Source organism: Panulirus ornatus, chromosome 55 (genome assembly GCF_036320965.1).
Source record: "Panulirus ornatus isolate Po-2019 chromosome 55, ASM3632096v1, whole genome shotgun sequence".
NCBI classification, from domain to species: domain Eukaryota; kingdom Metazoa; phylum Arthropoda; class Malacostraca; order Decapoda; family Palinuridae; genus Panulirus; species Panulirus ornatus.
Window position 1 is genome coordinate 39220658 of NC_092278.1, and position 24315 is coordinate 39244972.

The following is a 24315-nucleotide window of genomic DNA, read 5'->3' on the forward strand; positions in this document are numbered from 1 at the left end:
AGGGATTTGATTCTTCTCTTGCTCTTACACTATATCTATGTTGCTTAAGTCTAACAGAAAGATCCTTAACAGGCTGCTCACCAAAAACTTATCAAGACTTATACATGGTACTCTATAAACATATCGTACAGAACTTTCTGGGATTTCCTGATTAAGATATTTTCATAGCAGTGTTGTTTCTGAAGGCAATATTTCCATTAAAGGGTTTATTCAACAGAAGTAAAGTCAAATTATTACTAAAACGGACTAGTAAAAGGTTCCTGGCGTCAAGGGGAGGTTTAGGTATAACTGTATATGATGATTTTTTTGCCAACTTAAGGGATTTATCAATGAAAGGCGTACGATACTTTAGCATGGATCCAATAGACTTTACCCTCTCAAACTGATCATCAATAACCTTTGTAATGCATGTATGTACTGCCCTAAGGAGCATAAACATCAATGATGATCATCTATCATATTGAGTTGAGTAATAATGGATATATGAGCACACATTGGTAGGTTTTATGTATATGCTAAACTTTAACATGTTTCCATCACTATGGATTATGATATCTAATAAGGGTAAAATACCATTACTTTCAATTTCTACATTATAGTTAATGGAAAGCACTAAATTCTTAAGGCAGAAATGTTTGTAATTTTCATTTCTTGGCCAAACACAAAGAACATCATCTACATTTCTAAACAAAACTGCGTTAGAGGGTAAGATATCTTTTAGTAAATTTATTTCAAAGACTTCCATGGAAAGATTACTTCACAAAGGTTATTTCAAACAGTTCCATGGAAAGATTACTTCACAAAGGTGAAAGATGGTTCCCCATTGCCATACCAAATTTCTGAGCATAATATCCTCTATTAAATTAAAATAGAGAGTCATTTATACAAGAGGTTATCAATAAAAACCAGATAAATGAATATCTTTTATATAAGACTTCATCTAAATATTCTAAGAAGTCATCAACTTAGAACTTTTATGAACAGATATAATAAACTCTGGTATATAAAACATGAGGAATTCAGGTTGTCAAGGCAATAGACACAACGTACGTCGCAAATGAAAAAAGAATATATATAAAAGATTCAGGCTACCGAACCAACACAATAAGTACTGGCTGTCCTTCAAGGATCATCGTAATGTGGTGGGTGTGTCGCCGCCCTGGCTGGTATAAAAGACAGCGCCGCCACTACCTCACCACAGTCGGCACACAGACAATCCGACGCCATGAAGACTTGGGTGAGTTGAACTTTTAACCTCCCGTCTTGTAAAACAACACATCATGCTACGGGTAGACACAACCAACTTCAGTTCTACAATACACTTTTGATGTAGACATATCATGGGATAACATTCCACGTGCTCTTGACCAGAAGTTGTCGTGTACGACTGACTATTTTCAAGACATCATTATACTTCGGTAACATTCAGTGCGCGTACTCAACGCGAGAGACAAAAACTCAATTATTTCCCCTCCTTATAAAAATAATAACCTAACTATTATTACATTTCATTATATGTGCCTTAGTTTACCTTACCGTAGCCATAAGAAATCATCAGGAGGTACAACAGGTCCCCAAAGGTAATGTTATTGTGCATTTCTCTTATAGAGTGAGTGCAGGATAACTGAGGTGTAGGTGGGTGGGCAGTGGCTTCCGTGTGGAAGTTATATTATGGACAATTGTCAACGACAACTTAACTCTTTATATATGCGAACTAAACCATTATATACACCCAGCAGGTGGCTACTGCTGCTGCTTTGGCAGCCTTCTGCGTGGTGGTCGCCACCGCTGAACCACTGGCAGAAGCTGACCCTGAAGCCGACCCTGCACCAAGTTACACCTACGGCAAGAGGAGCGCAGAAGCAGATCCCAGTCCTAGTTATGGTTCTTACGGCCGTCGCAAGAGGAGTGCAGAAGCAGATCCCAGTCCTAGCTATGGTTCTTACGGCCGTCGCAAGAGGAGTGCAGAAGCAGATCCCAGTCCTAGCTATGGTTCTTACGGCCGTCGCAAGAGGAGCGCAGAAGCAGATCCCAGTTCCAGCTATGGTTCTTACGGCCGTCGCAAGAGGAGTGCAGAAGCAGATCCCAGTCCTAGTTATGGTTCTTACGGCCGTCGCAAGAGGAGTGCAGAAGCAGATCCCAGTCCTAGTTTTGGTTTTTCTGGACACTTTTCCGGCTAACGTGACTGGACGACTGCAGAGCCTGACCCTGGTCTGGTTCCTGGCTTAAAGGGTCGTCAACCATTGGCCTGGGGATCTCTGAAAGTGGGGACAAGACAATGGCAGCCATGACAACTAGTGCTGAACATTAACCATGGCAAGCTTTTCTCTCTTACATGTTTGTGTCACTGGTTATAAGACATTATTCCAGAAAAGCAAATAAAATATAAAACAACTTCTCATACAATATATATCTATCCCTCGTCTCGCTTCTGTAAATACTGTAATGGATATGGTAGTAATCATTTTTCACTTTCTTATTTAAGCCTTGGTCCTGAAAAATCATGTAACACACATGTGAAATTTTCCTTTTCATTCTATAAAGTAACCTGACAAAACCAATGATACAAACAAGTTCATAAGTCAACAAATAAACATATAAACCCATGTTCACGAGTTTTTTAGTCCCAAAAGGAGCTAGTTGGTATGAATACACAAAATATATCTCTATCTATATATCAATCTATCTATCTATCTCTCTATCTACCAATATATATATATATTTTTTCCTTTTTCGCTATCTCCCGCGTTTGCGAGGTAGCGCAAGGAAACAGACGAAAGAAATGGCCCAACCAACCCCCCATACACATGTATATACATACGTCCACACACGCAAATATACATACCTACACAGCTTTCCATGGTTTACCCCAGACGCTTCACATGCCCTGATTCAATCCACTGACAGCACGTCAACCCCGGTATACCACATCGATCCAATTCACTCTATTCCTTGCCCTCCTTTCACCCTCCTGCATGTTCAGGCCCCGATCACACAAAATCTTTTTCACTCCATCTTTCCACCTCCAATTTGGTCTCCCACTTCTCCTCGTTCCCTCCACCTACGACACATATATCCTCTTGGTCAATCTTTCCTCACTCATTCTCTCCATGTGCCCAAACCATTTCAAAACACACTCTTCTGCTCTCTCAACCACGCTCTTTTTATTTCCACACATCTCTCTTACCCTTACGTTACTTACTCGATCAAACCACCTCACACCACACATTGTCCTCAAACATCTCATTTGCAGCACATCCATCCTCCTGCGCACAACTCTATCCATAGCCCACGCCTCGCAACCATACAACATTGTTGGAACCACTATTCCTTCAAACATACCCATTTTTGCTTTCCGAGATAATGTTCTCGACTTCCACACATTCTTCAAGGCTCCCAGGACTTTAGCCCCCTACACCACCCTATGATCCACTTACGCTTCCATGGTTCCATCCGCTGCCAGATCCACTTGCAGATATCTAAAACACTTTATTTCCCCCAGTTTTTCTCCATTCAAACTTACCTCGCAATTGACTTGACCCTCAACCCTACTGTACCTAATAACCTTGCTCTTATTCACATTTACTCTTAATTTTCTTCTTTCACACACTTTACCAAACTCAGTCACCAGCTTCTGCAGTTTCTCACATGAATCAGCCACCAGCGCTGTATCATCAGCGAACAACAACTGACTCATTTCCCAAGCTCTCTCATCCCCAACAGACTTCATACTTGCCCCTCTTTCCAAAACTCTTGCATTCACCTCCCTAACAACCCCATCCATAAACAAACTAAACAACCATGGAGACATCACACACCCCTGCCGCAAACCTACATTGACTGAGAACCAATCACTTTCCTCTCTTCCTACACGTACACATGCCTTACATCCTCCATAAAAACTTTTCACTGCTTCTAACAACTTGCCTCCCACACCATATATTCTTAATACCTTACACAGAGCATCTCTATCAACTCTATCATATGCCTTCTCCAAATCCATAAATGCTACATACAAATCCATTTGCTTTTATAAGTATTTCTCACATACATTCTTCAAAGCAAACATCTGATCCACACATCCTCTACCACTTCTGAAACCACACTGCTCTTCCCCAATCTGATGCTCTGTACATGCCTTCACCCTCTCAATCAATACCCTCCCATATAATTTACCAGGAATACTCAATACACTTATACCTCTGTAATTTGAGCACTCACTCTTATCCCCTTTGCCTTTCTACAATGGCACTATGCACGCATTCCGCCAATCCTCAGGCACCTCACCATGAGTCATACATACATTAAATAACCTTACCAACCAGTCAATAATACAGTCACCACCTTTTTTAATAAATTCCACTGCAATACCATCCAACCCTGCTGCCTTGCCGGCTTTCATCTTCCGCAAAGCTTTTACTACCTCTTCTCTGTTTACCAAATCATTTTCCCTAACCTCTCACTTTGCACACCACCTCAACCAAAACACCCTATATCTGCCACTCTATCATCAAACACATTCAACAAACCTACAAAATACTCACTGCATCTACTTCTCACCTCACCACTACTTGTTATCACCTCCCCATTTGCGCCCTTCACACAAGTTCCCATTTGCTCCCTTGTCTTACGCACTTTATTTACCTCCTTCCAAAACATCTTTTTATTCTCCCTAAAATTTAATGATAGTCTCTCACCCCAACTCTCTTTTGCCCTCTTTTTCATTTCTTGCACCTTTCTCTTGACCTCCTGTCTCTTTCTTTTATACATCTCCCACTCAATTGCATTTTTTCCCTGCAAAAATCGTCCAAATGCCTCTCTCTTCTCTTTCACTAATAGTCTTACTTCTTCATCCCACCACTCACTACCCTTTCTAATCAAACCACCTCCCACTCTTCTCATGCCACAAGCATCTTTTGCGCAATCCATCACTGATTCCCTAAATACATCCCATTTCTCCCCCACTCCCCTTACTTCCATTGTTCTCACCTTTTTCCATTCTGTACTCAGTACTATATATATATATGTATATATATATATATATATATATATATATATATATATATATATATATATATATATATATATATATATATATATATATATATACACACACACATATATATATATATATATATATATATATATATATATATATATATATATATGCAAGAGTCCTGGAAAGAGGGGCAAGTATGAAGTCTGTTGGGGATGAGAGAGCTTGGGAAGTGAGTCAGTTGTTGTTAGCTGATGATACAGCGCTGGTGGCTGATTCATGTGAGAAACTGCAGAAGCTGGTGACTGAGTTTGGTAAAGTGTGTGGAAGAAGAAAGTTAAGAGTAAATGTGAATAAGAGCAAGGTTATTAGGTACAGTAGGGTTGAGGGTCAAGTCAATTGGGAGGTGAGTTTGAATGGAGAGAAACTGGAGGAAGTGAAGTGTTTTAGATATCTGGGAGTGGATCTGTCAGCGGATGGAACCATGGAAGCGGAAGTGGATCATAGGGTGGGGGAGGGGGCGAAAATTTTGGGAGCCTTGAAAAATGTGTGGAAGTCGAGAACATTATCTCGGAAAGCAAAAATGGGTATGTTTGAAGGAATAGTGGTTCCAACAATGTTGTATGGTTGCGAGGCGTGGGCTATGGATAGAGTTGTGCGCAGGAGGATGGATGTGCTGGAAATGAGATGTTTGAGGACAATGTGTGGTGTGAGGTGGTTTGATCGAGTAAGTAACGTAAGGGTAAGAGAGATGTGTGGAAATAAAAAGAGCGTGGTTGAGAGAGCAGAAGAGGGTGTTTTGAAATGGTTTGGGCACATGGAGAGAATGAGTGAGGAAACATTGACCAAGAGGATATATGTGTCGGAGGTGGAGGGAACGAGGAGAAGAGGGAGACCAAATTGGAGGTGGAAAGATGGAGTGAAAAAGATTTTGTGTGATCGGGGCCTGAACATGCAGGAGGGTGAAAGGAGGGCAAGGAATAGAGTGAATTGGAGCGATGTGGTATACAGGGGTTGACGTGCTGTCAGTGGATTGAATCAAGGCATGTGAAGCGTCTGGGTAAACCATGGAAAGCTGTGTAGGTATGTATATTTGCGTCTGTGGACGTGTGTATGTGCATGTGTATGGGGGGGGGTTGGGCCATTTCTTTCGTCTGTTTCCTTGCGCTACCTCGCAAACGCGGGAGACAGCGACAAAGTAAAAAAAAAAAAAAAAAAATATATATATATATATATATATATATATATATATATATTCTTTGTTTTTTGTCCCCCGGGATATGAAACACTAAATTTCCATGTGCACTTTCGTGTAATTATCACATCATCAGGGGATATACAACGAAAAGACGAAGGTAGGACGCCATTTGGTAAACAACTGACGAACCGAATGGAGGTCAGGTGCCTTCAAGTATGGCAAAAAGAGAATCATAAAAGAAAACATTTATTATGTATACAAGAAAGGGAACTCTTTCCAAATTTCATCAACAATAAAACTATCAAATCTTTATAGACCTTCATAAATATTACTATTACAATTCTTTGTGAATCTAACAACAGAAGATTCAATGATATTTCTCGTGTTACTGGAGTTAGATTTAATAATTGAGATGGCATTAATCCAGTCAGTACAATGTTGATGATTTCTAAATTCATTAAACAAGGGATTTGATTCTTCTCTTGCTCTTACACTATATCTATTTTGTTTAAGTCTAACAGAAAGATCCTTAACAGGCTGCTCACCAAAAACTTATCAAGACTTATACATGGTACTCTATAAACATATCGTACAGAACTTTCTGGGATTTCCTGATTAAGATATTTTCATAGCAGTGTTGTTTCTGAAGGCAATATTTCCATTAAAGAGTTTATTCAACAGAAGTAAAGTCAAATTATTACTAAAACAGAAAAGTAAAAGGTTCCTGGCGTCAAGGGGAGGTTTAGGTATAACTGTATATGATGATTTTTTTGCCAACTTAGAGGGTTTATCAATGAAAGGCGTACGATACTTTAGCATGGATCCAATAGACTTTACCCTCTCAAACTGATCATCAATAACCTTTGTAATGCATGTATGTACTGCCCTAAGGAGCATAAACATCAATGATGATCATCTATCATATTGAGTTGAGTAATAATGGATATATGAGCACACATTGGTAGGTTTTATGTATATGCTAAACTTTAACATGTTTCCATCACTATGGATTATGATATCTAATAAGGGTAAAATACCATTACTTTCAATTTCTACATTATAGTTAATGGAAAGCACTAAATTCTTAAGGCAGAAATGTTTGTAATTTTCATTTCTTGGCCAAACACAAAGAACATCATCTACATTTCTAAACAAAACTGCGTTAGAGGGTAAGATATCTTTTAGTAAATTTATTTCAAAGACTTCCATGGAAAGATTACTTCACAAAGGTTATTTCAAACAGTTCCATGGAAAGATTACTTCACAAAGGTGAAAGATGGTTCCCCATTGCCATACCAAATTTCTGAGCATAATATCCTCTATTAAATTAAAATAGAGAGTCATTTATACAAGAGGTTATCAATAAAAACCAGATAAATGAATATCTTTTATATAAGACTTCATCTAAATATTCTAAGAAGTCATCAACTTAGAACTTTTATGAACAGATATAATAAACTCTGGTATATAAAACATGAGGAATTCAGGTTGTCAAGGCAATAGACACAACGTACGTCGCAAATGAAAAAAGAATATATATAAAAGATTCAGGCTACCGAACCAACACAATAAGTACTGGCTGTCCTTCAAGGATCATCGTAATGTGGTGGGTGTGTCGCCGCCCTGGCTGGTATAAAAGACAGCGCCGCCACCACCTCACCACAGTCGGCACACAGACAATCCGACGCCATGAAGACTTGGGTGAGTTGAACTTTTAACCTCCCATCTTGTAAAACAACACATCATGCTACGGGTAGACACAACCAACTTCAGTTCTACAATACACTTTTGATGTAGACATATCATGGGATAACATTCCACGTGCTCTTGACCAGAAGTTGTCGTGTACGACTGACTATTTTCAAGACATCATTATACTTCGGTAACATTCAGTGCGCGTACTCAACGCGAGAGACAAAAACTCAATTATTTCTCCTCCTTATAAAAATAATAACCTAACTATTATTACATTTCATTATATGTGCCTTAGTTTACCTTACCGTAGACATAAGAAATCATCAGGAGGTACAACAGGTCCCCAAAGGTAATGTTATTGTGCATTTCTCTTATAGAGTGAGTGCAGGATAACTGAGGTGTAGGTGGGTGGGCAGTGGCTTCCGTGTGGAAGTTATATTATGGACAATTGTCAACGACAACTTAACTCTTTATATATGCGAACTAAACCATTATATACACCCAGCAGGTGGCTACTGCTACTGCTTTGGCAGCCTTCTGCGTGGTGGTCGCCACCGCTGAACCACTGGCAGAAGCTGACCCTGAAGCCGACCCTGCACCAAGTTACACCTACGGCAAGAGGAGCGCAGAAGCAGATCCCAGTCCCAGCTATGGTTCTTACGGCCGTCGCAAGAGGAGTGCAGAAGCAGATCCCAGTCCTAGTTATGGTTCTTACGGCCGTCGCAAGAGGAGCGCAGAAGCAGATCCCAGTCCTAGTTATGGTTCTTACGGCCGTCGCAAGAGGAGCGCAGAAGCAGATCCCAGTCCTAGCTATGGTTCTTACGGCCGTCGCAAGAGGAGTGCAGAAGCAGATCCCAGTCCTAGCTATGGTTTTTCTGGACACTATTACGGCTAACGTGACTGGACGACTGCAGAGCCTGACCCTGGTCTGGTTCCTGGCTTAAAGGGTCGTCAACCATTGGCCTGGGGATCTCTGAAAGTGGGGACAAGACAATGGCAGCCATGACAACTAGTGCTGAACATTAACCATGGCAAGCTTTTCTCTCTTACATGTTTGTGTCACTGGTTATAAGACATTATTCCAGAAAAGCAAATAAAATATAAAACAACTTCTCATACAATATATATCTATCCCTCGTCTCGCTTCTGTTACTAAATACTGTAATGGATATGGTGGTAATCATTTTTCACCTTATCATTTAAGCCTTAGTCTTGAAGTATCATATAACACATATGTGAAATTTTCATTTCATAATATTAAGGAACCTGACAAAATCATGAATATTTTTGGTCCACAAGGAGCTAGCTATATATGAATATATCTATCTACACACACACACACACACACACACACACACACACACACACCACACACACACACACACACAAACACACACGCACACATTTATATATATATATATATATATATATATATATATATATATATATATATATATATATATTTATATATATATATATATATATATATATATATATATATATATATATATATATATATATATATATATATGTTTTATTTATTTATTTATTTTACTTTGTCGCTGTCTCCCGCGTTTGCGAGGTAGCGCAAGGAAACTGACGAAAGAAAATGGCCCAACCTACCCCCATACACATGTATATACATACACGTCCACACACGCAAATATACATATCTATACATCTCAATGTACACATATATATACACACACAAACATATACATATATACACATGAACATAATTCATACTGTCTGCCTTTATTTATTCCCATCCCCACCTTGCCACACATGGAATAACATCCCCCTCCCCCCTCATGTGTGCGAGGTAGCGCTAGGAAAAGACAACAAAGGCCCCATTTGTTCACACTCAGTCTCTAGCTGTCATTTAATAATGCCCGAAACCACAGCTCCCTTTCCACATCCAAGCCCCATAGAACATTCCAGGGTTTACCCCAGACGCTTCACATGCCCCGATTCAATCCATTGACAGCACGTTGACCCCGGTATACCACATCGTTCCAATTCACTCTATTCCTTGCACGCCTTTCACCCTCCTGCATGTTCAGGCCCCGATCACTCAAAATCTTTATCACTCCATCTTTCCACCTCCAATTTGGTCTCCCACTTCTCCTCGTTCCCTTCACCTCCGACACATATATCTTCTTGGTCAATCTTTCCTCACTCATTCTCTCCATGTGACCAAACCATTTCAAAACACCCTCTTCTGCTCTCTCAACCAGACTCTTTTTATTTCAACACATCTCTCTTACCCTAACATTACTTACTCTATCAAACCACCTCACACCACATATTGTCCTCAAACATCTCATTTCCAGCACATCCACCCACCTGCGCACAACTCTATCCATATATACATATATATACATATATATATATATATATATATATATATATATATATATATATATATATATATATATAGCGGTACCTCGCGTGGTGGAGGGGTGGTATTTCCTGTGTGACGGGGTGGAAACGAGAATAAATGAAGGCAGCAAGTATGAATATGTACATGTGAATTTATGTATATGTCTGTGTATGTATATGTATGTATACGTTGAAATGTATAGATAGGTATATGTGCGTGTGTGTGTGTTTATGTATATACATGTGTATGTGGGTGGGTTGGGCAATTCTTTCGTCTGTTTCCTTGCGCTTCCTCGCTAACGCGGGAGACGGCGATTAAGTATGATAAATGAATAAATAAAGAAATATATATATATATATATATATATATATATATATATATATATATATATATATATATATATATATATATATATATATGGGATGTATTTAGAGAAGCAGTGATGGCTTGCGCAAAAGATGCTTGTGGCATGAGAGGCGTGGGAGGTGGGCAGATTAGAAAGGGTAGTGAGTGGTAGGATGAAGAAGTAAGTTTATTAATGAAAGAGAAGAGAGAGGCTTTGGACGATCTTTGCGGGGAAATAATGCAAATGGCTGGGAGACGTATAAAAGAAAGAGGCAAGAGGTCAAGAGAAAGGTGCAAGAGGCGAAAAAGAGAGCAAATGAGCGTTGCGGTAAGAGAGTATCATTAAATTTTAGAGAGAATAAAAAGATGTTTTGGAAGGAAGTAAATAAAGTGCGTAAGACAAGGTAACATCAGTGAAGGGGGCAAATGGGGAGATGATAATAAGTAGTGGTGATGTGAGGAGATGGAGTGAGTATTTTCAAGAATTGTTGAATGTGTTTCATGATAAAGTGGCAGATATACGGTGTTTTGGTTGAGGTGGTTTGCGAAGTCAGAGGGTTAGGGAGGATGATTGGGTAAACAGAGAAGAGGTAGTAAAAGCTTTGCGGAAGATGAAAGCCGGCAAGGCAACGGGTTTGGATGGTACTACAATGGAATTTATTAAAAACGGGGGTGACTGTGTTGGTAACTGGTTAGTAAAGTTATCTAATGTATGTATGACTCATGGTGAGGTGCCTGAGGATTGGCGGAATGCTTGCATAGTGCCATTGTAGAAACCCAAAGGGGATAAGGGTGAGCGCTCAAATTTCAGAGGTATAAGTCTGTTGAGTATTCCTGGGAAATTATATGGGAGGGTATTGATTGAGAGGGTGAAGGCATGTACAGATCATCAGATTGGGGAAGAGCAGGGTGGTTTCAGAAGTGGTAGAAGATGTGTGGATCAGGTGTTTGCTTTGAAGAATGTATGTGAGAAATACTTAGAAAAGAAAATGGATTTGTATGTAGCATTTATGGATCTCGAGAAGGCATATAACAGAGCTGATAGAGATGTTCTCTGAAAGTCATCAATTTGGAACTTTTATGAACAGAGATAATAAACTCTGGTATATACAACATAAGGAATTCAGGTTGTCAAGGCAATCGACACAACGTACGTCGCCTATGAAAAAAAAATATATAAAAGATTCAGGCTACCGAACCAACACAATAAGTACTGGCTGTCCTTCAAGGATCATCGTAATGTGGTGGGTGTGTCGCCGCCCTGGCTGGTATAAAAGACAGCGCCGCCACCACCTCACCACAGTCGGCACACAGACAATCCGACGCCATGAAGACTTGGGTGAGTTGAACTTTTAACCTCCCATCTTGTAAAACAACACATCATGCTACGGGTAGACACAACCAACTTCAGTTCTACAATACACTTTTGATGTAGACATATCATGGGATAACATTCCACGTGCTCTTGACCAGAAGTTGTCGTGTACGACTGACTATTTTCAAGACATCATTATACTTCGGTAACATTCAGTGCGCGTACTCAACGCGAGAGACAAAAACTCAAATATTTCCCCTGCTTATAAAAATAATAACCTAACTATTATTACATTTCATTATATGTGCCTTAGTTTACCTTACCGTAGACATAAGAAATCATCAGGAGGTACAACAGGTCCCCAAAGGTAATGTTATTGTGCATTTCTCTTATAGAGTGAGTGCAGGATAACTGAGGTGTAGGTGGGTGGGCAGTGGCTTCCGTGTGGAAGTTATATTATGGACAATTGTCAACGACAACTTAACTCTTTATATATGCGAACTAAACCATTATATACACCCAGCAGGTGGCTACTGCTGCTGCTTTGGCAGCCTTCTGCGTGGTGGTCGCCACCGCTGAACCACTGGCAGAAGCTGACCCTGAAGCCGACCCTGCACCAAGTTACACCTACGGCAAGAGGAGCGCAGAAGCAGATCCCAGTCCTAGTTATGGTTCTTACGGCCGTCGCAAGAGGAGTGCAGAAGCAGATCCCAGTCCTAGCTATGGTGATTATGGCCGTCGCAAGAGGAGCGCAGAAGCAGATCCCAGTCCTAGCTATGGTTCTTACGGCCGTCGCAAGAGGAGCGCAGAAGCAGATCCCAGTCCTAGCTATGGTTTTTATGGCCGTCGCAAGAGGAGTGCAGAAGCAGATCCCAGTCCTAGCTATGGTTCTTACGGCCGTCGCAAGAGGAGTGCAGAAGCAGATCCCAGTCCTAGCTATGGTTCTTACGGCCGTCGCAAGAGGAGTGCAGAAGCAGATCCCAGTCCTAGCTATGGTTTTTCTGGACACTATTACGGCTAACGTGACTGGACGACTGCAGAGCCTGACCCTGGTCTGGTTCCTGGCTTAAAGGGTCGTCAACCATTGGCCTGGGGATCTCTGAAAGTGGGGACAGGACAATGGCAGCCATGACAACTAGTGCTGAACATTAACCATGGCAAGCTTTTCTCTCTTACATGTTTGTGTCACTGGTTATAAGACATTATTCCAGAAAAGCAAATAAAATATAAAACAACTTCTCATACAATATATATCTATCCCTCGTCTCGCTTCTGTAAATACTGTAATGGATATGGTGGTAATCATTTTTCACCTTATTATTTAAGCCTTAGTCTTGAAGTATCATATAACACATATGTGAAATTTTCATTTCATAATATTAAGGAACCTGACAAAATCATGAATTTTTTGGTCCCAAAAGGAGCTAGCTATATATCAATATATCTATCTACACACACATACACACACACACACACATTTATATATATATATATATATATATATATATATATATATATATATATATATATATATATATATATATATATGCCTGAGGATTGGCGGAATGAGTGCATAGTGCCATTGTACAAAGGCAAAGGGGCTAAGAGTGAGTGCTCAAATTACAGAGGTATAAGTTTGTTGAGTATTCCTGGTAAATTATATAGGAGGGTATTGATTGAGAGGGTGAAGGCATGTACAGTGCATCAGATTGGGGAAGAGCAGTGTGGCTTCAGAAGTGGTAGAGGATGTGTGGATCAGGTGTTTGCTTTGAAGAATGTATGTGAGAAATACTTAGAAAAGCAAATGGATTTGTATGTAGCATTTATGGATCTGGAGAAGGCATATGATAGAGTTGATAGAGATGCTCTGTGTAAGGTATTAAGAATATATGGTGTGGGAGGCAAGTTGTTAGAAGCAGTGAAAAGTTTTTATCGAGGATGTAAGGCATGTGTACGTGTAGGAAGAGAGGAAAGTGATTGGTTCTCAGTGAATGTAGGTTTGCGGCAGGGGTGTGTGATGTCCCCATGGTTGTTTAATTTGTTTATGGATGGGGTTGTTAAGGAGGTGAATGCAAGAGTTTTGGAAAGAGGGGCAAGTATGAAGTCTGTTGGGGATAAGAGAGCTTGGGAAGTGAGTCAGTTGTTGTTCGCTGATGATATAGCGCTGGTGGCTGATTCATGTGAGAAACTGCAGAAGCCGATGACTGAGTTTGGTAAAGTGTGTGAAAGAAGAAAGTTAAGAGTAAATGTGAATAAGAGCAAGTGTTATTAGGTACAGTAGGGTTGAGGGTCAAGTCAATTGGGAGGTAAGTTTGAATGGAGAAAAACTGGAGGAAGTAAAGTGTTTTAGATATCAGGGAGTGGATCTGGCAGCGGATGAAACCATGGAAGCGGAAGTGGATCATAGGGTTGGGATGGGGCGAAAATTCTGGGAGCCTTGAAGAATGTTTGGAAGTCGAGAACATTACCGCAGGAAGCAAAAATGGGTATGTTTGAAGGAATAGTGGTTCTAACAATGTTGTATGGTTGTGAGGAGGAGGGTGGATGTGCTGGAAATGAGATGTTTCAGGACAATATGTGGTGTGAGGTGGTTTGGTCGAGTAAGTAATAATAGGGTAAGAGAGATGTGTGGTAATAAAAAGAGTATCATTGAGAGAGCAGAAGAGGGTGTTTTGAAATGGTTTGGTCACATGGAGAGAATGAGTGAGGAAAGATTGACCAAGAGGATATATGTGTCGGAGGTGGAGGGAACGAGGAGAAGTGGGAGACCAAATTGGAGGTGAAAAGATGGAGTGAAAAAGATTTTGAGTGATCGGGGCCTGAACATGCAGGAGGGTGAAAGGCGGGTAAGGAATAGAGTAAATTGGAACGATGTGGTATAACGGGGTCGACGTGCTGTCAGTGGATTGAATCAGGGCATGTGAAGCGTCTGGGGTAAACCATGGAAAGTTCTGTGGGGCCTGGATGTGGAAAGGGAGCTGTGGTTTCGGGCATTATTACATGACAGCTAGAGAGTGAGTGTGAACGAATGGGCCCTTTGTTTTTGTTTTCCTAGCGCTACCTTGCACACATGAGGGGGGAGGGGGATGTTATTCCATGTGTGGCGAGGTGGCGATGGGAATAAATAAAGGCAGACTATGAATTATGTACATGTGTATATATGTATATGTCTGTGTGTGTGTATATATATGTGTACATTGAGATGTATATATATGTGTACATTGAGATGTATAGGTATGTATATTTGCGTGTGTGGACGTGTAAGTATATTTATGTGTATGGGGGTGGGTTGGGCCATTTCTTTCGTCTGTTTTGCGCTACCTCGCAAACGCGGGAGACAGCGACAAAGCAAAATAAATAAATAAATAAATATATATATATATATATATACATATATATATATATATATATATATATATATATATATATATATATATATATATATATATATATATATATTCAATATCATACTTAACCGCAGTTTCCCGCGTTAGCGAGGTAGCGCCAGGAAACAAACGAAAACTGGCCCATTCACTCATATACATACATAAATGCCCATGGACGCAAATATACATACATATACATATCAACATATACATACACATACACAAACATAAATACACATGAACATATTCACACTTGCTTGCCTTCATCCATTCCTGTCGTTACCACGCCACAAAGGATATAGCGTCGCTACCCATCGTTTGGCGAGGTAGCGCCAGAAAACAGATTAAAAGGTCATATTCGCTCACACCCAGTCTCTAGCTGTCATGTGTAATGTATCGACACCACAGCTCCCTATCCACATCCAGGCCCCACAGACCTTTCCATGGTTTACCCAAGAAACTTCACAAGCCTTAGTTCAGTCCACTGACAGCACGTCGACCCTGGTATACCACATCGTTCCAATTCACTCTATATCTGGCACGCCTCTTACCCTCTGTTATGTTCAGGCCCCAATCGCTCAAAAACCTTTTCACTCCGTCCTTTCACCTCCAATTTGTTCTCCCGCTTCTCCTTGTTCCCTCCACCTCTGACACATATATCCTATTGGTCAATCTTTCCTCACTCATTCTCTCCATATGTCCAAACCATTTCAACACGCCCTCTTCTGTTCTCTCAACCACACTCTTTTTATTACCACATATCTCTCTTACCCTTTCATTACTTACTCGGTCAAACCACCTCACACCACATATTGTCCTCAAACATTTCCAGGACATCCACCCTCTTCCGTACAACCCTATATATAGCCCATGCCTGGCAACCATATAACATTGTTGGAACTACTATTCCTTCAAACATACCCATTTTTGCTCTCCGAGATAACGTTCTCTTCTTCCAAACATTCTTCATCACTTTCAGAACCTTCACCCCTTCCCCCACCCTGTAAATCACCTCCACTTCCATAGTTCCATCCGCTGCTAAGTCAACTCCCAGATATCTAAAACACTTCACTTCCTCCAATTGTTCTCCATTCAAACTTACATCCCAATTAACTTGTCCCTCAACCCTACTGAACCTAACAACCTTGCTCTTATTCACATTTACTCTCAACTTTCTCCTTCCACACACTTTTCCAAACTCAGTCACCAACCTCTGCAGTTTCTCACCCGAATCACCCACAAGAGCTGTGTCATCGGCGAACAACAAAAGACTCATTTCCCAAGCTTTTTCATACACATTAGACTGCATACTCGCCCCACTCTCCAATACTCTTGCATTTACCTCCCTAACCACCCCATCCATAAACAAATAAAACAACCATGGGGACATCACGCACCCCTGCCGCAAACCTACATTCACTGAGAACCAATCACTTTCCCCTCTTCCTACTCGTACACATGCCTTACAACCTTGGTGAAAACTGTTCACAGCTTCTAGCAACTTACTTCCCACATGGTATACTCTTAAAACCTTCCACAAAGCATCTCTATCATCCCTATCATAAGCCTTCTCCAGCTCCCTAAATGCTACATACAAATCCATCTGCTTTTCTAAATATTTCTCACATACATTCTTTAAAGCAAACACCTGATCCACACATCCTCTACCACTTCTGAAACCACACTGCTCTTCCCTAGTCTGATGCTCTGTACATGCCTTCACCCTCTCAACAGGGGTTATCATATCCTAGCCGTAATGCTCCCATCTCCTACGCAGGGAACCCGGGTTCGATCCTGGCTGTTGGAGGTATGTTATACAGTGGTGCGTGTTCATATGCACTATTTACGCATATATATGTATATATATATATATATATATATATATATATATATATATATATATATATATATATATATATATATATATATAGAGAGAGAGAGAGAGAGAGAGAGAGAGAGAGAGAGAGAGAGAGAGAGAGAGATTGTGTGAACGAATGTGGCCTTTGTTGTCTTTTCCCAGCGTTACCTCGCGCGCGCGCTAACGCGGGAGACAGCGACTAAGTATAATAAATAATAAATATAAACATATATCTATTTATATCTATTATACTTAATCACTTATTCATACTTGCTGCCTTTCTCCATTCACGTCGCCACCCCGTCATACATGCCATGGTTCAATACACTGACAGCATGTCCACTCCGGTACACCATATCGTTCCAATTCACTCAATTCCTTGCATGCCTTTCACCCTCCAGCATGTTCAGGCCCCGATCGCTCAAAATCTTTTTCACTCAATCTTTCCACCTCCAATCTGGTCCCCCGCATCTCCTCGTTCCCTCCACCTCAGACACATATATCCTCTTGGTCAATCTTTCCTAACTCATTCTCTCCATGTGACCAAACCATTTCAACACACCCTCTTCTGCTCTCTCAACTACACTTTTTGTTACCACACATCTCTCTTACCCTTTCATTACTTACTCGATCAAACCATCTCACACCACATATTGTCCTCAAACATCTCATTTCCAACACATCCACCCTCCTCCGCATAACTCTATCTAGAGCCCACGCCTCGCAACCATATAACATTGTTGCAACCACTATTCCTTCAAACATACCAATTTTTGCTCCCCGAGATAATGTTTTCGCCTTCCACACATTTTTCAACGCTCCCAGAACCTTCGCTCCCTCCCCCACCGTGTGACTCACTTTCGCTTCCATGGTTCCATCTGCTGCCAAATCCACTCCCAGATATCTAAAACACTACATTTCCTCCAGTTTTTCTCCATTCAAACTTACCTCCCAACTAACTTGTCTCTCAACGTTACTGAACCTAATAACCTTGCTCTTTTTCACATTTACTCTCCGTAAATGTATATTGGAAAGGATCACAGTTTTGCGCGTGATCAAGATATTCCTATGAGTTCACGTGGAAAATGAAACACGATAAGTTCCCATGTGGACTTTCGTGTAATAATAGAGAAACATAACAGTCAGTTGATACACATCGAAGAGACGAAGTTAGGACGCCATTTGGTAAACATGTGATTGTCCAAGGCAGATAACGAGCGTTCATAAACTTATCATTTTACAAATTTTATCAACAATAAAGTTATCAAATTTGTATAGACCATCACTAATATTAAGATTGTAATTCTTTATGTATCCAATGATAGAAGATTCAATGATATTTCTCAAGGTAATAGAGTTAGATTTAATAACTGAGATGGCATTACTCCCGTCTTGGTGTCAATGGGAGGTTTGGGCTCAACTCTATACAATGATTTCTTTGCTAACTTAAGGGATTTATCAATCTAAGTTAAAGTACCCTAGATCTTTTTCATTTATATATCCCTTAAGTTAGCAATGAAATCATCTTATAGAGTTGAGCCCAAACCTCCCATTGACATCAAGAATCTTTTAGCTCTCCCTTGTAATAATAATTCTACTTTACTTCCCATTTTGCTTAAATCCTTTAATGTAAATGTTGCCTTCAGCAACAATAACACTATAAAGAATATCTTAATCAGGAATTCACCAGAAAATTCTCCTGGATGTATCTATAAAGTGCTATGTAGAAATTGTGATAAGTTTTATGTTGGGCAGACTGGTAAGGATCTTTCTGTTAGACTTAAGCAACATAAATATAGTATAAAAAACGGGACAAGAATCAAATGCCTTGTTTAATCACGTTAAAAACTATGATCATTATATTGACTGGAGTAATGCCATCTCAGTTATTAAATCTAACTCTATTGCCAAGAGAAATATCATTGAATCTTCTATCATCAAATACACAAAGATTTATAATCTTAATATTAGTGATGGTCTATACAAATTAGATGACTTTATTGTTGATAAAATTTGTAAAATAATAAGTTTATGAACGCTCGTTTTATGTTTTGGACAATCGTATGTTTATCAAATGGCGTCCTAGCTTCGTCTCTTCGATGTATAACAACTGACTATTATATTTCTCTCTTGTGTCTCCCCTGATTCATAATAATTCATAATTCATACTTGCTGGCCTTATTCATTCCCGTCGCCACCCCGCCACATATGAAATGACAACCCCCTCCCCCTGCATGTGCGCAAGGTAGCGCTAGGAAAAGACAACAAAGGCCACATTCGTTCACACTCAGTCTCTAGCTGTCATGTATAATGCACCGAAACCACAGCTCCCTTTACACATCCAGGCCCCACAAAACATTCCATGGTTTACCCCAGACGCTTCACATGCCCTGATTCAATCCATTGACAGCACGTCGACCCCGGTATACCACATCGTTCCAATTCACTCTATTCCTTGCACGCCTATCACCCTCCTGCATGTTCAGGCCTCGATCACTCAAAATCTTTTTCACTCCATCTTTCCACCTTCAATTTGGTCTCCCACTTCTCGTTCCCTCCACCTCTGACACACATATTCTCTTTGTCAATCTTTCCTCACTCATTCTCTCTATGTGACCAAACCATTTCAAAATACCCTCTTCTGCTCTCTCAACCACACTCTTTTTATTACCACACATCTCTCTTACCCTTACATTACTTACTCGATCAAACCACCTCACACCACATATTGTCCTCAAACATCTCATTTCCAGCACATCCACCCTCCTCCGCACAACTCTATCTATAGCCCACGCCACTGGTCCCGACCGGTGGACGTGGCTAGCTTCTCGAGTGTTGCAGGAACCTCATAAGGACAGAGGGGACTCATAGGGCAGATTGGAAAGGTAAGGCATATTTGCTTTTTCTAACGTGAGATATGCAGTGAGAACTGTGAAAGTGTTAACGTTCTGTTGCTGAAAAATAATAAAAAAAAAAAAGAGTCAAGTTGCCTTCATAATTGCTTCCTCATCATCTATTTATGATGCAAAGTTCATGTACCTAACAACACACACACATACACACACACACACACACACACACACACACACAACACACACAACACACTGAATTCTGTAGTGACGTGAGGATATCCGTGCTGGCTGGTCATTGATTAGACTTTCCTACCGTCCTACACAGTATGTGCAGACGACCTGAATGCATAGGAAAATACTAACTCTTTATAGAAGTAAAACTGGTTAATGTATTTCTTACTACGATACGTGTGGCGTAAGGCACGGTTGATGGAGTCGATTCTGTACGCTAATGTCCATCGGGACAGGACTAGAAACCCTTCGCCAAACCCTCTGCCGCTAAATACGAGAACTTTGGACCTACATGAAACATGTCTCTTACGGACACAAACCAACTCTCTCAGTACCGCCAAATCAACTCAGTAATAAGTTATGATCATATTCCCAGCTTCAAGTATAAACCTTTCTTGAGAGAGAGGACAACTTCCACATCCAGGTAGAAACACTAGCTTCCACATCCAGGTAGAAACACTAGCTTCCACATCCAGGTAGAAACACTAGCTTCCACATCCAGGTAGAAACACCAGCTTCCACATCCAGGTAGAAACACCAGCTTCCACATCCAGGAAGGGAAGGTAACATCCAATTTAGAGCAATTCTTGGTGTGTGTGTGTGTGTGTGTGTGTGTGTGTGTGTGTGTGTGTGTGTGTCCCGTCGTAATTACTATGCTCTCTGGTTAGAAGGAATTTGACCACGGAGACTGCGTCTGTCACCCCGGAGTCGAAGTGTTCCCCCCCTCCCCTCCCCCCCAATAAAAAGATCCTTCCTTGGCTCTGGCATGAGAAAATATTGATCGTACACTCCTCCTAGCATGAAAGTGTGTTCCATCACTTTGTGACTACGCTCTCACCTTACGGGGAAATTCTCTGAGGACGCATATTAGTGTCGATAAATGGCCGCTGATATGTGTGTGTGTGTGTGTGTGTGTGTGTGTGTGTGTGTGTGTGTGTGTGTGTGTGTGATATCCTCCTGTATCCTCACTACTACACAACAACAGAGTTCATGATGTCTGGAGAGGAAGACCTGCTTGACCAACACAGGATACTGTGTCTCGGCGACGTCATTGTTTACCACTGCACATACCATGACCAGGGGACTGTATGGTCACATACCATGACCAGGGGACTGTATGGTCACATACCATGACCAGGGGACTGTATGGTCACATACCATGACCAGGGGACTGTATGGTCACACACCATGACCAGGGGACTGTATGGTCACATACCATGACCAGGGGACTGTATGGTCACATACCATGACCAGGGGACTGTATGGTCACATACCATGACCAGGGGACTGTATGGTCACATGATCTGGTTTACACCAGTGAGGTTCGTAACCATGTCTTCAGCCTGGTTACAAGACGCCCGTCATTTACACCCGTGGAAGGTACGCTGTCGCAACTCATGAAACCCATGACCTGGAAACTTGAAATCAGTAGTACATGACCTCCTCCTATTATGATGTACTGTAACGTGTTAGTTTTGACTTCTTTAAGAGAACGGTCTACCTGCCATGAATATCTGGATCCCATGCTAATCTTAACGCTTAAAGTATCTTACTGTCTAATTCTGGTCTTGTGTTTACCACACGAGTGTGAAGAGGCATTAGTGCCTCTCATAATACTTGATGCTGCAACTACCTGTTCCATCGGCGTCTCTGAGATAAATCTTCGAAGGCATTACCAGTTACTGGAGAAAATATCATTTGTTCTCCTTGGGTTGAGGTCTACCTCATCCCAAGCCTGTCGGACCATCTCGTCATTATGACCCCTGGCAATCTGAACCTTGTATGTGAAGAAATCCGAACGAATTATATGCCAAGGCCTCATGGACGTATTCCATAACCTCTGTATGTCGTCGACACAGTCGACGGAGGTAAGAGCTGCTTTAAAACTAGGTATCTTAAGACCGTTAACAAGATAACTCATCTACCTGACCTGCATTACTACGTGGTTGTGCATCCGTTACAGGATAAGTAAACGTGATCTTTCTTTCCTACAAAAATATAAACATAGACGTCCCCTGAGTTCACGAAAAATTATACCACGATGATTCCTTCAATATAATTCTATAACAAAATGGCATAATTCATGTTTTCTAGCAAGGTAAAAACATCAACAATCTAGCAGTAGTTCATCATGAACCTCATAAGTACAATACCGGACCAGACAAGCCACTTGGTTTCGCATCAGCTGTCAAAGATAAAAGGAAAATGAGTCTGTGATGTACATTTTTACATCTGATTAAGAGGATGAATAATGATAAACTTGTGTTATATGAACGACATAAGTATGTAATTATAGTTGATCCTAACGTGATTTCATCAAAGATTTTTCACTTTAATGAGCAGGATAAAATGTACTACGTTTTCCATTTCAGCAGTACGCAACCTCCCTAGCAACCAGCAGTACCCATCCCCCGTAGCAACCAACTCTGGTGGTTCATATTCCAACCCAGTTTATTTCTCTTCACCAGAATGATCAACGGCAAATCCTGACATCTCTGAATCGAGGCCAAGCGATGGTGAAGGAGTTCACACAATCGCACAGAAGATCTGTTGTTGTCCAATGGACTAGTTTTCCGTCGGGTAAACATGACACACGGGGTATTTCCCCGCGGCCTGGAGGTCGCCCAACCCGCTAATTCCACTACACCGTCAACACTAGCTGGTTTTTGCTCCTCGTTAGGACACCTCACACAGCGTTGAACTTTCTTCTAAATCTAATAACGAATCGAAAATTATATTTCCTTCGATGCAACTGGTAGGTTTTGCATGACTGGTCGATAATTGTTTGTTATCTCAAAAAACACTAACATTTAGTTGTTTTTTTTGTGCTTAAACCTTGGACGACTCCCCCCCCCCCCAGTCCTAACACAGAGTCGAAGGAATACTGGATCAATAAAGAGATCAGAGGCACCTGTCTTGTTTAAGGATACCGGCGACTCGGCCTAATGAGAGATAATGAGATCTTACGTGGTGAGCCTGAGGACAAGAGAGAATGATGCCCTTGTGAGCCGCGCGCAGCCTGACGGGGAAGTAACGGCCTCCATTACCATTTGTGCAGGCCGGGAGTCCCTGCAGTCACTGTTCCTCTTGACTTTAAACACTTCCTGCAGTAAAGGTACACGATGCCCTCAACGGTGACACAATAGCTCGAGGACGAGACCAGGGAAAGTAGGGAGGTAACGTTAGACAAGATTTAGCCTTAACAGACTTGGCCACCTGTGGTTTCACAGCAAGACGAGTCACCTTCGGCATATCGCCGGCCGGAGTGCTATCTCGTCGAGGAATTTCTCACTCCAAAAGAGTCCATCCTTTCCGCGCTACTGAAGCTGCAGGAGCCCCTGAAGAATAGGTCCTCGGGCTTACGTAACAAAAATAAGATGTTGAAGCATCCCGACATATATATAAGACGCATGGAGATGTTTCTCCATAATACTCCTGGAGTGTGATGAGCCCTTGACTGACCTCTTGAGGTGTTTGATAAAGACAGTGTGTGATGGGTTAATGCCACATACGTAGAACAGAGCAAACGTCTTAACTTTGCTATAAGATGGGAGACGGGAAATACACCGCACTACAGACCAGTATTTCTGACAACTGTGGTCTGCAAGACGCTTGGAAAGATCAAATCAAAAACCTTCTGGCAGCTTAACTGCATAGGATGAATTTCCTATGAAAGGTTTCATGAAACACTTGTCATAATATAATGAATCCATTGTACGTCCTGGGTACTGTAAGTGTTTTTTTAGCTGTGTTGCCAGATGACATGCAAGAGATAAAGAAAACAAAATACCTTCAGGCAATTATAAAGTAGGACTCCCTTCATGGCTCGTAAGTTATCTGAACGGAGACCAACACATGAAGCAGGTTTGAGGAACCATCACAAGCTGGGCTGGAATAACCAAGCAGTAGTGGAGTAGCAAGTGTCAAAGTTGGCCTTGGAGCCGCTCTTATTCTTGATCAATGCAAATGACTGGTCGGAAACACCTGATCAAGTGAATGTTTACGTACATGACACTAAGGTCATGAGAGCTGACGGGTGGCCAAGGCTAAACGACC

General features: G+C 41.1%; 3 protein-coding genes and 1 long non-coding RNA gene across 7 annotated transcripts in view; 3 read left to right on the plus strand and 1 right to left on the minus strand.

Annotated features, from left to right (window-relative positions):
• Positions 1-1107: 1107 nt before the first annotated feature.
• LOC139765432 (uncharacterized) lies at positions 1108-2399 on the plus strand. 2 transcript variants are annotated; one of them, XM_071692802.1, is made up of 2 exons: positions 1108-1237; positions 1737-2399. In XM_071692802.1, exons 1-2 carry the CDS (start codon positions 1226-1228, stop codon positions 2178-2180), a joined length of 456 nt encoding a protein of 151 aa, XP_071548903.1. In that variant the 5' UTR covers positions 1108-1225; the 3' UTR covers positions 2181-2399. The 2 variants fall into 2 exon arrangements, with proteins under 2 accessions (XP_071548903.1, XP_071548904.1); XM_071692803.1 differs by having other exon boundaries at positions 1123-1237; positions 1740-2399.
• Positions 1208-24315, minus strand: part of LOC139765433 (uncharacterized) — a 30289-nt gene continuing 7181 nt past the window's right edge. The window contains exon 3 of the long non-coding RNA XR_011716661.1: positions 1208-1283. This is a non-coding gene — a long non-coding RNA (uncharacterized lncRNA). The remainder of the gene's footprint in view (positions 1284-24315) is intronic.
• LOC139765430 (uncharacterized) lies at positions 7837-9003 on the plus strand. Of its 2 annotated transcripts, none has more exons than XM_071692796.1 (2): positions 7837-7895; positions 8395-9003. In XM_071692796.1, the coding sequence occupies exons 1-2, from the start codon at positions 7884-7886 to the stop codon at positions 8782-8784; spliced, it is 402 nt and encodes a 133-aa protein (XP_071548897.1). In that variant the 5' UTR covers positions 7837-7883; the 3' UTR covers positions 8785-9003. The 2 variants fall into 2 exon arrangements, with proteins under 2 accessions (XP_071548897.1, XP_071548898.1); XM_071692797.1 differs by having other exon boundaries at positions 8398-9003.
• On the plus strand, positions 11832-13170 carry LOC139765431 (uncharacterized). 2 transcript variants are annotated; one of them, XM_071692801.1, is made up of 2 exons: positions 11832-11956; positions 12459-13170. In XM_071692801.1, exons 1-2 carry the CDS (start codon positions 11945-11947, stop codon positions 12951-12953), a joined length of 507 nt encoding a protein of 168 aa, XP_071548902.1. In that variant the 5' UTR covers positions 11832-11944; the 3' UTR covers positions 12954-13170. The 2 variants fall into 2 exon arrangements, with proteins under 2 accessions (XP_071548902.1, XP_071548899.1); XM_071692798.1 differs by having other exon boundaries at positions 11890-11956; positions 12456-13170.